General features: G+C 44.4%; 1 protein-coding gene across 1 annotated transcript in view; it reads left to right on the top strand.

Moving 5' to 3' along the window:
* LOC135895267 (complement C4-like) overlaps positions 1–13,953 on the top strand; it is a 92,002-nt gene that overhangs the window by 59,486 nt on the left and 18,563 nt on the right. Inside the window, exons 25-33 of the mRNA XM_065423340.1 lie at positions 2,005–2,080; positions 3,747–3,903; positions 4,880–4,984; positions 6,761–6,929; positions 7,437–7,603; positions 8,155–8,313; positions 8,761–8,820; positions 9,657–9,750; positions 10,477–10,648. Coding sequence (XP_065279412.1) covers positions 2,005–2,080; positions 3,747–3,903; positions 4,880–4,984; positions 6,761–6,929; positions 7,437–7,603; positions 8,155–8,313; positions 8,761–8,820; positions 9,657–9,750; positions 10,477–10,648 — 1,159 coding nt within the window. The remainder of the gene's footprint in view (positions 1–2,004; positions 2,081–3,746; positions 3,904–4,879; positions 4,985–6,760; positions 6,930–7,436; positions 7,604–8,154; positions 8,314–8,760; positions 8,821–9,656; positions 9,751–10,476; positions 10,649–13,953) is intronic.

The following is a 13,953-nucleotide window of genomic DNA, read 5'->3' as shown; positions in this document are numbered from 1 at the left end:
AGGCAGAGGCTGGTAGGAAGCAAGGCTAGCTCAAGACTGCTGGCCAAAATTTTAAACACTAAGTGATGATTTTAGGCCACACATTTTGGGCATCCTGCCTGAGACACCTTAAAGAGCCTGGTTTTCAGAAAGTGCTGAGTGCCTGCCATTTGAAAATGGATCCCTTTTAAGGTGCCTTAACATGGGGACCAAAAAATTGGGGTACCTGAAATCACCAGTGTTTTAAAATCTTAGCCCTCTTTTTCATAGATTTCAGTGCCAGAAACCAATCCATGTCTCTGGCCAGTTGTCATCTTATTCTGCCCCATCTTCTGCTGGCAGGTCTCACTTCCTCACTCAGCCTAGGAGCCAACAATTAACTCAGGATTTGTCTACACAAGCAAACTGGGATGTAAATCTACCCCACACTAACCTGCTGCACAATATGTATCCATGTGGACCCTGGTGCGCTTTGATCTACTTCTGTTTCAAAGCAGCGTAGGTTGAAGTGTGCTACAGAACTTTTAGGGTACGGCAGCAGAGTCCACATGGATGCTTAGTGAGCGGCAGGCTAGCGCGGGGTAGAGTTACACCCCAGCTTGTGGCAAACTAAGTGTGTAGACCAGTGGTGGGCAAACTATGGGCTGCGTCTGGCCCATCAAACCTTTTAATCCGACCCTCGAGCTCTTGCCAGGGAGCGGGGTTGCGGGCTTGCCCAGCTCTGCACGTGCCATGGCTACACGTAACTCCCAGAAGCAGCGGCATGTCCCCCCTCCAGCTCCTATGCATAGGGACAGCCAGGGGGCGCCTCATGCTTCCTCCGCGCAGCTCCCATTGGCAGGGAACCACGGCCAATGGGAGCTGTAGGGGAGGTGCCTGCGGACGGGGCAGTGCACAGAGCTGCCTGGCTGTGCCTCCGCATAGGAGCTGGAGCTGCTTCTGGGAGCTGCTTGAGGTAAGCGCCACCTGGAGCCTGCACCCCAGACCTCTTCCTGTGCCCCAACCCCCCCCCAGCCCGGAGCACCCTCCCAGCCCGGAACACCCTCCTGCACCCCAAACCCCTCATCCCCAGCCCAGCCCCAGAGTCTGCACCCCCAGCTGGAGCCCTCACCCCCTCCTGTATCCCAACCCCCTACATCAGGCCGGAGCCCCCTCCCGTACCCTGAACTCCTCATTTCTGGCCCCACCCCAGAGCCTGCACTCCCACACAGAGCCCTCACCCCCTCCCGCACCCCAACCCCCAATTTCATGAGCATTCATGTACAATGAATTAGAGTGCAACACAAACCTGAAGTATGTTAGAATGTGTTGCACGCATCTGACTGGAAAACAGAAACACTTTGAACCTGAGGTGTTTGGTCAAGCATCGTTTCTTTTTCTTAGTAGTTGTATTTATCTAAAATCCCCCAAGGAAACGTGATGCTATTCTATTACTGGTGATTAATTATTATTAATAAAACATAGTTCTACTGTGCCTTTTATCAATAGATCAGAAAGAACTTTACAAGGATGAGTATCACTCTCACGTTAAAGGTGGGAAAATGAGGTGCAGAAAAATGAAGTGATCTGTTCAAGTCAATGGCAGAGCTGGGAATGGAGCCCAGATCTCCTGACTTCCAGTTGCGTCCTATCTGCTGGACCTCACTGCCTCTTTTGTGTCTTATTTCAACCCCTTGTACAGCTGCTCAAGAAAGTGGCAGTACCTGGGGATGGATTTTCAGGGACCCACCAGGCAGAAATTCCTTGGTATCCACAAATGTTTGTAATATTGATGCCCGTATGCCAACCCAAGTAGACCCATCAAGGCAGGACTTAAACAAAACTCATGCTCCCTTTCCTCTACTTTATTCCAAAGGGCCTGCTGTCGCAATCATACACACACAACCTTTATGAGGAGCAAACAAAAGTAGTGGAGTGCACTTCCATGTTAATCCAGGTGTTGCATGTAAAGGCCCAAAGTGCAAAAATACAAGTCCATGTACAGTAATATTCTTACCCAATATATTTGATTGCTTGTTTATGCAGGTTACACGAGACTTCTTGAATTTCAGAAGGAGGATGGCTCTTACGGAGCATTCAAAACAACTCCCAGCAGTACATGGTAGTGTATGCATCATAATCAGCCTTAGTTGTTGTTTTATATTCTAAAATGCCAATGTTGTCACATATAGTGCATCAGAAGTTTACTTGCTGGCTTTTGGGGCCAAATTGTCAAATTACGCCCATATACTTGAGTGCATCTAATATGTACACAGATAAATTAGCTACATATACAGCTATGTGAGCAGGCTTCACCCGTGCACATATTTGCAAATATATGGATGCAAGTCTGTGTGCCTAAACTTTGATTCTTTGGCTTTTTATGGCCAAATAGTTTTTATTATTAATAAAGTGAGACTTTTTTTCTGAACAACTTTCAGTGAACAGCTAATGCTGATGTAATTACGTGGGCACGTGCAAGCATTGTTTAATAAGAAGTGCAAACACCTGGGCGGACACTTCTATATATATTTAAAACTGCTTATACTGGCAGGGGTGAAAGTAATATGAAACACTAACCGGTAAGGGGGCCCGGCTCCAGGCCTCGAGTGGAAAGGGCGGGGCCTCGAGCAGAAGGGGCAGGACTGGGGGGTCAGCCTCCCCCAGCCAGCCCATCTGCTCTGCCTGGCCCGCGCCTCCTGGAGCTCCGGTGGCAATTTAAAAGGGCCCAGGGCTGCTGACTGAGGGGGCAAAAGGGGCAGCGTCAGCTGCGTATGGGCCAGTACCAGCTTCTTACTGGTACGCCATACCGGCCCACTTTCACCCCTGTATATTGGTTTAATTTAAACTCATCAATGCAAGAAGGTTATAAACACAGGGGGTTGTCTGGTATAACTAAAACAATAGAAATTCACACTGCTAGTTAAACCAATGCAACTTGGTGTGTAAACCAGGCTTCATCGTACATGAGGCTGTCTTTCTCTCTATCTTTTTGTATATCTATCTCTATCTTTTACACTCATGAAAAACCAGTGTCAGAAGAGAACTGGGCCCAGTGTGGTAGTGAGTAGTGTTGTACCCTAAGGTATGAATTGCACTGAGATTCTTCAGTCTTTCTGGATGCCTCGTATATCTTTCGGCATTGCCCCATAACTAGCCATTGACTGGTCAACATTATACATAGCGGTAGCTTGTGCAAAATTGTATCAGAATCTTCTGACGTACTAATTAGGGATGTCGATTAATCGCAGTTAACTCACACAATTAACTCAAAAAAATTAATCACGATGAATCACAGTTTTAATCACAATAGAATCGCTGCTGGAGCCCTGGCACATAAATACCTAGCAATGCCTGCTGCAAAAGTGCCATGTGAACACCTCTTCTCATTTTCAGGTGACATTGTAAATAAGAAGTGGGCAGCATTATCTCCTGCAAGTGTAAACAAACTTGTTTGTCTGAGCGATTGGCTGAACAAGAAGTAGGAGTGAGTGGACTTGCAGGCTCTAAAGTTTTACATTGTTTTATTTTTGAGTGTACTGTAGACTTTGTATTCTGTGTTGTAATTGAAATCAATATATTAAAAAATATAGAAAACATCCAAAAATATTTAAATAAATGGTATTCTATTATTATTTAACAGAGCGATTAATCATGATTATTTATTTTAATTGCGTGATTAATCGTGATTTATTTTTTTAATTGCTTGACAGCCCCAGTACTAATTCGTGTTAGCAAACCACAAATATCAATGAGTTTAGAAAATGAAACCAGTTTCTTTTATACAGGCTAACTGCATTCATTGCTAAAGTGCTCACAAGGTGCAGAAAATACATCAGTGTCGAAGACCGTTACATACACAAAGCTGTTTCCTACTTGCTTGGACAACAGCAGGCGGATGGCTCATTCCGTGACCCTCACCCAGTGATGGACAGACTTATGCAGGTTGGTCACTGAAAATGATAAGAACCTGTTCCCATATGGGCCAGATTCTCAAATGCTGTAAATCGGTGTCACGCTATTGAAATCTTTGGGACTATACCAGCTGATGATGTGGCCACATGTTTTATTTTGTTTTGTTTTGTTTCCCCTGATTCTGGACTTTTATCTTTTGCTTCCCATATAATTGTGTGTGGGGAGGGAAAAATCAACAGCTCTTGCAGCAAAATATTTTTAACTCTTTAAAAGGATGAGTATTTGAGGCAGACTGGGGAGGAATTAGGACTTTTTCTAAAGGCAGAAGGTGCAGAGAAAAACCAGAAAATGAGTCAAGGGCTGGAAAAAAACACCTCACAGTGAGAGACTCAAGGAACTCAATCAGTTCAGTTTATTAAGAAGATCAAGTAGTGATTCGATTACAGTGTATAAGTACCTTCATCAGGAGAAGTTACCAGGTGCTAAAGGGCTCTATAATCTAGCAGAAAAAGACATAAAAAGAACCAATGGCTGCAAGCTGAAGCCAGACAAATTCAAATTAGGGATACAGCACACATTTTTAACCAGGACTGTGATAAATCATTGAGACAAACTACCAAGGGAAGTGGTGGATTCTCATCTTTAATGTCCTCAAATCAAGACGGGATGCCTTCCTGGAACTGTGCTTTAGACAAGTTATTGGGCTCAGTATAGGAGTAAATGGGGAACATGTAAAGGCCTGTGCTCTAGAAGGTTACAGTAGAGGATCCAATCGTCCTTTTTTACTTTAAAAGCTATGAATCTATGAATGAAAAAAATACTTATACGATAGAAAAAAAGTGTGGCTGGGAGAATGGAGAAGGATGTTAGGGTGGGTGTATTAGCAACAAATGTGTGACCGTGTGGTGGTGTTTATTTTTCATACAAAGAAATAAAATTAGATTTGCTCAATTTAATAATAAAACAAATGTATGCTTTAGAAGCTTTCCCATGATTAACCTTCTAGGGTGGAGTTGGGAAAGCTGAAGAACATTTGGCTTTGACAGCCTTTATAACCATCGCTATGCAAGAGGCCTTGGGGGCTTTCGATGACTCTAAGTCTTCTGAGGTGGTAAGAAGCCTGCTTTTCTTTTCTCCTTAAATCTTTCATTCTCTTTTTACGTGCATTTGTTTTGTGCTGGCATGCGTGCTGCACTCGGTTTAGCGGCATAGAGATTCCTGAGCATGTCCTTGGCCTCATCTTCACTATTGAGGCTGCCTTTCCACTGTGGCACCACCATTACGCTTCTTGGGACCTATTCAACTCTAATTTCTGTTGGGAGAAATACAGTCACAGCACCCCAGTGTCCACAAGTCTGCTGGGCTGGTGCAGTGCAAAACAACCACAACCTTTTCTCCACTGTGGGGAGACTGCAGATCCCCAAAAGCACATAGTACAGGCCAATGTGACTGGAGGACACATTGATTCAATGCATCCCCTTGGGTGCCTCTACTAGCAAGTTTCTTTGAAGCCCCTAGCAGATTTTAAAGCTACCCTCCCCCAGGTCAGAGCCAGAGGGAAGGTAGGTGGCAGCATCACTACTTGCTCTCCTTGGGGTGAATCCTTTCTATAGTGCAAGAGGAACAGTGGGCCCAGAGAAATGTGGTTTTACACCAGTTGGGGGAACCAGGCCATAGTCCGTGGTGTGCTTATGATACTTTGCTTTTCTATAGCTCCTTTCATCTGAAGATCTCACATTTAAATGAATTAGTCCTCACTATGCCCCTGTGAGGACGGAAGTGCTGTTATCCATTAAACAGATGGGTAAACTTGGAAACCAGCACTAAAAATACTGTTACAAAATGAAGCCAGGACTAAAAGCCATGTCCTTTGAGCTTCAAACACAATAATTATTCTGTAATCCATGGTCAGGTAATAAAATCATGGTTCTAGGTGGAAGCAGGAACAGAGGAATATAGTAATCGCCAGACTTAACAGTGGCCAGCACTAGATGCTTCAGTGGAAGGTGCAAGAAACCTCCTAACTCTAATAATTAGAGACTGGCTTAACCCTTGAATCATAAAGTTTAATCTCTCAGAGCCTATATAGTCTCTGTATAGTCTTGTTATCCATATTGATGCCCAATCCCTTTTTTAATCTTGCTGTGTTTTTGGCTACAATGACATCCTGTGGCAATAAATTCCAAGTTTAATTAGGCATTATGTGAAAATGTATTTCTTTTAATTTGTCTTGAATTTGACCCTAGTGATAATAAATAATTAATAATAATTAATAGTCCCAGATCCTGAGGTCCCCATTCAGGCAAACACCCAGTTTTGTCTGAGAAAGGACTAAGTAAAAATTGAGTAATAAACTCAGGATTTGGCCAAACAATGCTGTTTAGCACTTATCCAGCACTTTACAAATTCAGTACATTGGACAAACATTCATTTTGAAGTATCTTGTTTTTGCACACATTACTGCCTGCATCGTCTTCGAAGCCTTCCTCTCCCAGAAAATTAGGATCTGGTGCCACAACCATTGCAATCAGATGCTAAAGGTGCCTCCTCTTCTCCCCCAGAAATCAGCTGTATGTGGCAGGGAGTCTCTGATGAGAATTTTGTACTCCTTGTAAACGGAGCAATTGCAACTCAAATAGCCCATCTATTTTAGCATAGGCCAGCCAGTGCTCATATCAGAAATCATTTTATTCCCTGCCAAAATCTTCAACAAATATAATTGTTTTGCATTATTCTTAACCACAGTTATTAGGGTCACCTCACTCCCATTCAATTTAATTTAGAAATAGCTGTGTTGTGTTGTTATAATTCATTGGAACTCAAATCAGTGTTACCTTTGCATTGGTTTTGTACCATCCTTCAAACTGATCCATATTTATTTCCACAGAAACAAGGCATTGAAAAAGCTGTCGCTTATGTGCATAGACAACTCTCACCTCAGCTGAACTTCTACTCAGTTGCAATCTCTGCCTATGCTCTGGCTCTTGTGAAACACAATAGCTCAGAAGCCAAACGGGCAGAACAAATTTTAAGAGAAATTTCTACACTCGATGCAGGTACTAATAATTATTCTTACAATGATGATTCAATTTATAAAGCACTCTTCCCAACCAAAGTCCTTGTGCGCTGTTGCAACATAATTAAAAAAAAAGATCAGGTGCAACAAGGCCAACATGATTAAATGTAGGTAGTATGCAGATTATTAATTCTAGACCTATTGGAATAATAATTCTACCTTTAAGCTATCCCCAGAAGCAATCTTAGCACCACACTGAGTTGGCATTGCATACCTTGTGATCAGTACTCTATAACAACTGGGTACATTTGATCAATACACTATAATGGCTGGGATAAGTCAAAACTCTGTTCGAAATCTGGCTTTTTAATAACCTTTGCTTCCTATACTTATTTATGTATATCGTCAGAGTGGTGGTGGCTCTCTCTCTTGAGTGGAATCATTACTATGAAATAAATTACCTATATTTTTCTAAATTGAGCTAAATTGAAGTAATTTTTGGAAAATACCTTCCCCCGATTGATTTAAGACTGAGTCATTGTTTCAGCAATGCAACAGCGCTACTGGGGAAATGGTGAAGATGCAGTTTCTATAGAAGCTTCCGCTTACTCATTACTTCAGACATTACTCCAGAAGGATATCAAGTATGCAGAACCTATTGCTACATGGTTAACAGAAAAAAGGAAATATGGTGGCGGATACTGTTCTACACAGGTATCTGGCTTTCAGGCTTAATGGAGTGGGGGGGAAAGTACTGTAAATAAAACCCTATGTGTCCAATAAATATGGAAAGATAAATATTTCTATGGGTCCAACCAGGTAGTCTTTTACAGCAGTTCAGGATCATAATGTTATGGGGCGAAACTGGATTTTCCATTGGTAGAAAGTTGCTTATTTTGATTTGAAGCCTACAGTGAGCCAAGTCCTGAGGTCCTTAAGTAAACACCTGAGAATTTGGCCCTCGGAAAGGAACAATATGGGTTAGTGAGGGTTCCATGACTTTAATGGAGCTATGAAGATTTATACCCGCTGCGGATCTGGTCCAAAATGTTGATAGAAGAATCTGGAAAATAAGGTGAATGGATTGAGGGGGGTGAGCGGACATGTGGAGATTTCAAAGAGAGAACCTCAAAGGAACAGAGATCTAAAAAGGAGACATCTGAATGAGGAGTTACTTACAAGGAGAGGCATGTGACTAGAGCACTTTGTTATTGCCGAAAGACTCCAGTGTGGCTGGTGTTCATTTGTATTTCAATCTCACACAGGATACAGTGGTGGCCCTGGAAGCTTTGTCACAGTATAGCATACAGACTATAGAAAGCGATCCCACCATTCTGAACCTTGCATTAAACCTACCTGGAAGGCACAAAAAGCACTATTTTAACCTGAATAGTAACAATGTCCAGATTCAGGAAGAACTACAGGTACTCAACCCTTTATTGTTCTAAGTTGTGATATTTCCTAGTTTGCAAACAGAAGGAATGTTTTCATTTCTCAGCAACCTTGATATACTCTGTCCATTCAGGGTCATCTTAGGGGAGGGAAGAGGCAAGATATGTCCTTTGCTCTGACCCACAATGCAGTGGGGCCTGGAAAAAGGATCCCTACTCCTGCTGAAGGGATCACTTTAGTGAGGTGGGGAAGACAGGCCCCATAGTTCCTTGAATGACAGTTAGGGAACTGTTACAACCCTGCACTAGGGAGGAGGAACCCCTATAGTCCCTCACTTATGGCAAAAGGGGAACACCACTTAACATGGTGCAGGTTGCCCAGGTCCCAGACAACAAGTAAGACTCTCAGGGATCACAGGAAAAAGACAACGTGAATAATGGCCAAAGTGTTAAATGTCTACTGTTTGGTTTGGTTTGCAGTTTGACCTCGGAAGCAAAGTTGAAGTGACGGTAAAGGGCAAAGGAAATGGGACGCTGAGTGTAAGATGGAGCTTGGAAACATAAGTTTCATTTTATTTTTCTCTTTCAAAAATAAAACGGTACTAATTCACATCTGTAGGCGCCTGCCCCACCATCACTTCCAGTCACACACAGTGCAGGAAGGAACCTCGGGCAGCCTCACCCCTTCCCAGATCCTGCCTAACAGTAACTAAGCAAAGCAATCAATACCCCATACTGCGTAAGACCCTGTCCTTATGCATCCCTGCCCTCCCCCAAATCCCAGGAAAATAGATGCAGAGTGCCCTGAAGGTCACAGATTTTGCCTGTTTTGGACCCGGCTGCAGGGAAAAATTCCAAAGTCTATGGAGCCTCATGGAGAACAGCCTGATAGTTATTTATTACACTGAAATTACTTCAGTTTGTGCACCTCCACTGAGCGCTGCTGGTGGGGGGCGGGAAGGGGGTCTTTGAAGTGGGTAGGTCCCAGGCCATTTAGGTCTTTGAATATTGCACATCAGTCTGTCATTGTTGTATCCACTACAGTCATCAGGAGATAATCTGTAGCTATAACTACATTATGAGCTATGGGTGTGATTCCCCTGCTCATGCACACAGACTCGTGATAGCTCTCATTGGGCTATCACAAGTATCACAAGCAGGGTAGCTGCGATAGCGCTGGTAGCTGCATCGGAGGCAGGGCTGAGTCATACCAAGTACAAACCTGCCTGAAACTAGTTTCTGTGGAATCTCTCTCACTCTCCCTGATCACATGTAACTTCCAGTATGTGTAGAATCAGATAAATTGCTGCAGACCTGGTTGGTTAAATTCTTTGTAATTTAAAGGAGCTTTTAGGGTGTTCTCTTTTTTTTTTCAGATACAAAAAATATATTATTCTGTTGAGACGGAGAACAACACCTGTAATGACTTGATTCTGAAAGTTGAAATGGAAGGGAACGTCAAATATTCAAGTATGTGAAAAGAAAACAGAGCACCTGTTTTTAATGGTGGCAAATTTGGCTAAACCCTGATAGTATAGACTTTTTAGCTGATTAGATTGGGAAAGGAGAAAGATCTATACTATCATGCCTTCAGGACAATTTGTATTTTTATTACATGTAGGGTGTTTAATTGGTAATATTTTAAGAATTGTTTTATAAGAGACTTTTTGGAGGGTGCTTAATAAATATACTTATATTATTATTATTATTATTAGTTATTACTAGAGAGCAAGGATGGCCTTCTTGGCCAAATGACTTAATATCTCTGTGTATCATGGTTCCCGCCCAAAAAGAGTTAATAATATTTCCAGTGTCTGTCTTTTAGCTATTTATTATACTGAAATTACTTCAGTTGGAGCACCTCCACTGAGTGCTGTCTGTCTTTTCTCCTTAGATTGTTAGCTCTTTAGGGGCAGGAATTATCTTTGTGTATTTACAGATGGGGCCCCAATCTCAGCTGGGACCTCTAGGTGCTACTCTCATACAAATTAAAAATAATGGTGATTATTGCGGGCATTTATTTTAAGCTTTAATTTAAAAGATACATGAGATAATGAGACTGAGGAAAATGAGGTTTATGAAAGCAGTGGAGGTGGCAGGAGTCAACGCTGATCCCTCACAAAGTGCAAAGAGGAGAGCAATCAGCAAGCTCTTCATCCCAGTCTGCCGGGGTCTGATTGTGTCTAACACCTCCAGGTGCTCTGGACGCTGAGGAAGAGGACTATGATTATGGGCAGGACCATGCGATGGAAACCAGAAGAGATGAGCCCATGAGCCAGATAGAATGGTTTGACATCCGCAATAGAAGGAAAAGAGAGGTGCCTGTTCCCGGTAAAACAGAATCATTACGATACAAAGTCTGCGTCAGGTAGGTCTGGGACTAGGGACTTTCTTAGTGAGATTACACACTTTTGGTTAGGAAGTCTTGGTATTATACATCTTTCTGCCATCTGTTGTCTTTCTGGAAGCACACGTTCAAATCCTGGCCTGGTGGCTCAGCTCTTCATCTTCCAAGACAGTAAAGCTGATTTCCATGCAGTGTATGGGGTATGGGCCATTCACACAAGATCTTAAGCACCAAGCTCCAGTCTGCTCTGCATAACATTAAAGAATAGTTTGTCTGTCTGTCTGTTTGTTTTAATGTAAGATTTTGCCCCAGTGTTCTTGGTCAAAAATTAACTCCTGCCTTATATCCCCATAGTTGTATTGTATGCCAACTATTCACCTGGCTGCTGCCTTCCACCTCAGAGGTGGTTGCACTTCAGCATATGTAAACAACAGAAACTCAATAATCTACACCAAAGAGGAGGGGGAACCTCAGTGGGATTAGTGTAGTTTGCAGATTACGGAGTGTTGGCGTGTGCCCCGTGTGAGTAACCTCCTTCTCCCTGTGGATGTCACATATTCTCCCCCGCTCCCTCACACTCATTAATGCCCTGGAAAAGAGCTAGTCCATTTACTATTGGCTGGCGGTGCTTCTCCAAAGATAGACCACATTCTCTTGCTGTTGTGTGGAGAGCAGAGGGGAAGGTCTGGCTCTCAGTGCCCCTGGCTCTGTTGGAACCATGGGAATGAAGAGAAACTGGTAGTTATGTAGTAGAGGCACTGGAACCCAATGGGTGAGAAGGGCCTTTATTAAGGCTGCTGTTTCAGTCTCCTCCTGTGCAATGGTGGCTTTTAAGCAGTGGCAGCTCAGAGTTTTAGGCAGGACTTTGTAACCTGCTTTTGTTCTGTACATGTATCAGTGGGAGGTGAGATGCAAGGTGAGTGAGGTAATATCTTTTATTGGACCAGCTTCTGTTGATGACAGAGACAGGGTTTTGAGCCACACAGGTCTGACCTGAAGAAGATCTCTGTGTGGCTTGAAAGCTTGTCTTTCTCACTAGCAGAAGTTGGTCCAATAAACGATATTACCACACCCACCTTGTCTCTCTAATATTCTGGGACCCACACGGCTACAACAACCCTGCGTACAACAATGGGAGGTGAGGGCACTTAGTACCACATGGGATCAAGGTATAATAAAGGGCACTTTGAAAGTGCCTATCAGTGTTGCATTGTGGGTGCTTGGCTGCTCATTGAAGTCCTCCTGCAGCTGCTGTGTTGGAGCCTCCTACAGGAATATGTGCATATGCTCATTAGCTATGGATAAGGCTGCGTGTCTGTCATGGATTCCGTGACTTTCCGTCACCTCTGTGATTTCTGCAGTGGCTGGTACGGCTGGCTCCGGGGCTGCCCGAGCAGATCAGGCAGCCCCTGGGCCTGCAGCACTTGCCGCTGCTGGGGCAGTTTAGGTGTGGGAGGGGACTCAGAGCTGGGGCAGGAGGTTGGGGTGCAGGGAGGCTCTTACCTCGGGGGGGGGGGTGCTCCCCGGAAGTGGCCGGCATGTCCCTGCAGCTCCTAGGAAGTGGCCAGCATGTCCTTCCAACTCCTCGCAGGCACCGCCCCCTCAGCTCCCATTGGCTGTGGTTCCCAGCCAATGGGAGCTGCGGAGCCGGAACTAATGGCAGGGGCAGTGCGGGGAGCTCCCCTGGTCTTCCCTCCCCCTTGGCTCCGCGTATCCTTCCAGCTCCGGGCAGGGAGCCTGCCAGCCCCAACAACCCTCCACCCCCAGCACCAGCAGGGGCCCCGGGCTGCGTGCCGCCACCTTCCCCCACAGCACCAGCGGGGGTCCCAGGCCACCCCCCCCCAGCACCCATGGTGCTCCCCAGACCGCCCCCCTCAGAGCACCCCTGGCCCAAAGTTTAGTCAGGAGTATATAGTACAAGTCATGCAGTCATGGGCCGTGAATTTTTGTTTACTGCCCTTGACCTGTCCATGACTTTTACTAAAAATATCCAAGACTAAAATGTAGCCTTAGCTATGGACACTTGGGGAAGTTGCTGCTGTGAGTGCTAGGGTTGTTTGGTAATGTCTGACTGAATGCCCTGAGAGGAGGAGGGGAGGCAGCTGCCACTTTATTCATTGATCATATGAAAGAGCTATTCCAGTAAATTAGCAGCTGCAATGGGTATAAAGGTACCTACCCCAGCTGTCCCATTCATAATGCTGCACTGCTTTTTAGAGAGATGCTGTCACTTCCTCTGTAGCCATAGTGAGTAAAGAAGATGGCTACTAACATCCTAGGGGATGTCTTGTTGTTTGCTAATCAAGAAGCAGGAAAGGGCAGAGCTGGCAGAACATAGTGTCCTATACAGAATAGGGTTGCAGCAGCCATTTTGCTTGCTCCCACAGTTAGGCTAGGGCTGCCAGAGAGCATGGCAGTGGCCTTCCTGAGAACCCCCACTTCAGAAGAGCCGGGTGGTGGTAACAACCATTCTATCAGGCCACCTGCCCTGCTGGAATCTGTCTCTTCCACTGCCACCCACAGAGCCTTGGGAGCAGTGACCACCTGGTCTAGCTACCCCCAGAGAATAGCAGCAGCAAGAGTGGGAGGAGAACTAGGACTCACCTTGTTCCAGAGCATTACTGGGTACCAGGGCCAGTGGCAATGAGTAATGTGAGACTCCTTCAGTGGCTCTTAGGGTGTGTGATGATATCTGCACTGTCTTCCCCATCACAGCAACAGAACATCCCTGAACTGTGCTACAGTGCACTGCACACTTGCTATCCAGTGTGGATTTAAGGGGTTGTGGTTTACCACAGCATGAATTATCAAAGAGCCACTGTCATTTGTAAAGCACATTGTAACAGCTTCTGATGAGAGGCACCATGTAAATGTAACATACCATCATCATCTCCGGCTTCTTGGGGATGGCTCAACAAAAATAATCCAACTCTGAAGAATTTGGGACAGAGGGGAATTAAAGTGCATTAGAAAAGCACAACAGACAGTTGCATATTTAGGAATTTAGTCTCTAGACATAAATTTAAGCTATTTACTTGCCTAGGTAGATACGTTTAAATAAACGGCTTCTAGGAAAGCTTTGGATTGTGCTCATTGGCAATAGGAATCAGAATCTGTTTCATCATCACCAGGCAGGAATGGCCAAGCTCTTCAGATGACCCTCTTTGTAACAAAATGTAAATGTACAATGTAGAGAGACAAGGTGGGGAAGGTAATATCTTTTATTGGACCAACTTCCATTAGTGAGAGAGACAAGGTTACACAGAAAGCTTGTCTCTCTCTCATTAATGGAATTTGGTTCAATAAAAGATAGTACCTCACCCACC

The sequence above is a fragment of the Emys orbicularis genome, chromosome 1 (assembly GCF_028017835.1).
Source record: "Emys orbicularis isolate rEmyOrb1 chromosome 1, rEmyOrb1.hap1, whole genome shotgun sequence".
In the NCBI taxonomy this organism is placed as follows: Eukaryota; Metazoa; Chordata; order Testudines; family Emydidae; genus Emys; species Emys orbicularis.
The sequence above is the reverse complement of the archived record's forward strand: the minus strand, read 5'-3'. Positions and strand labels throughout refer to the sequence as shown.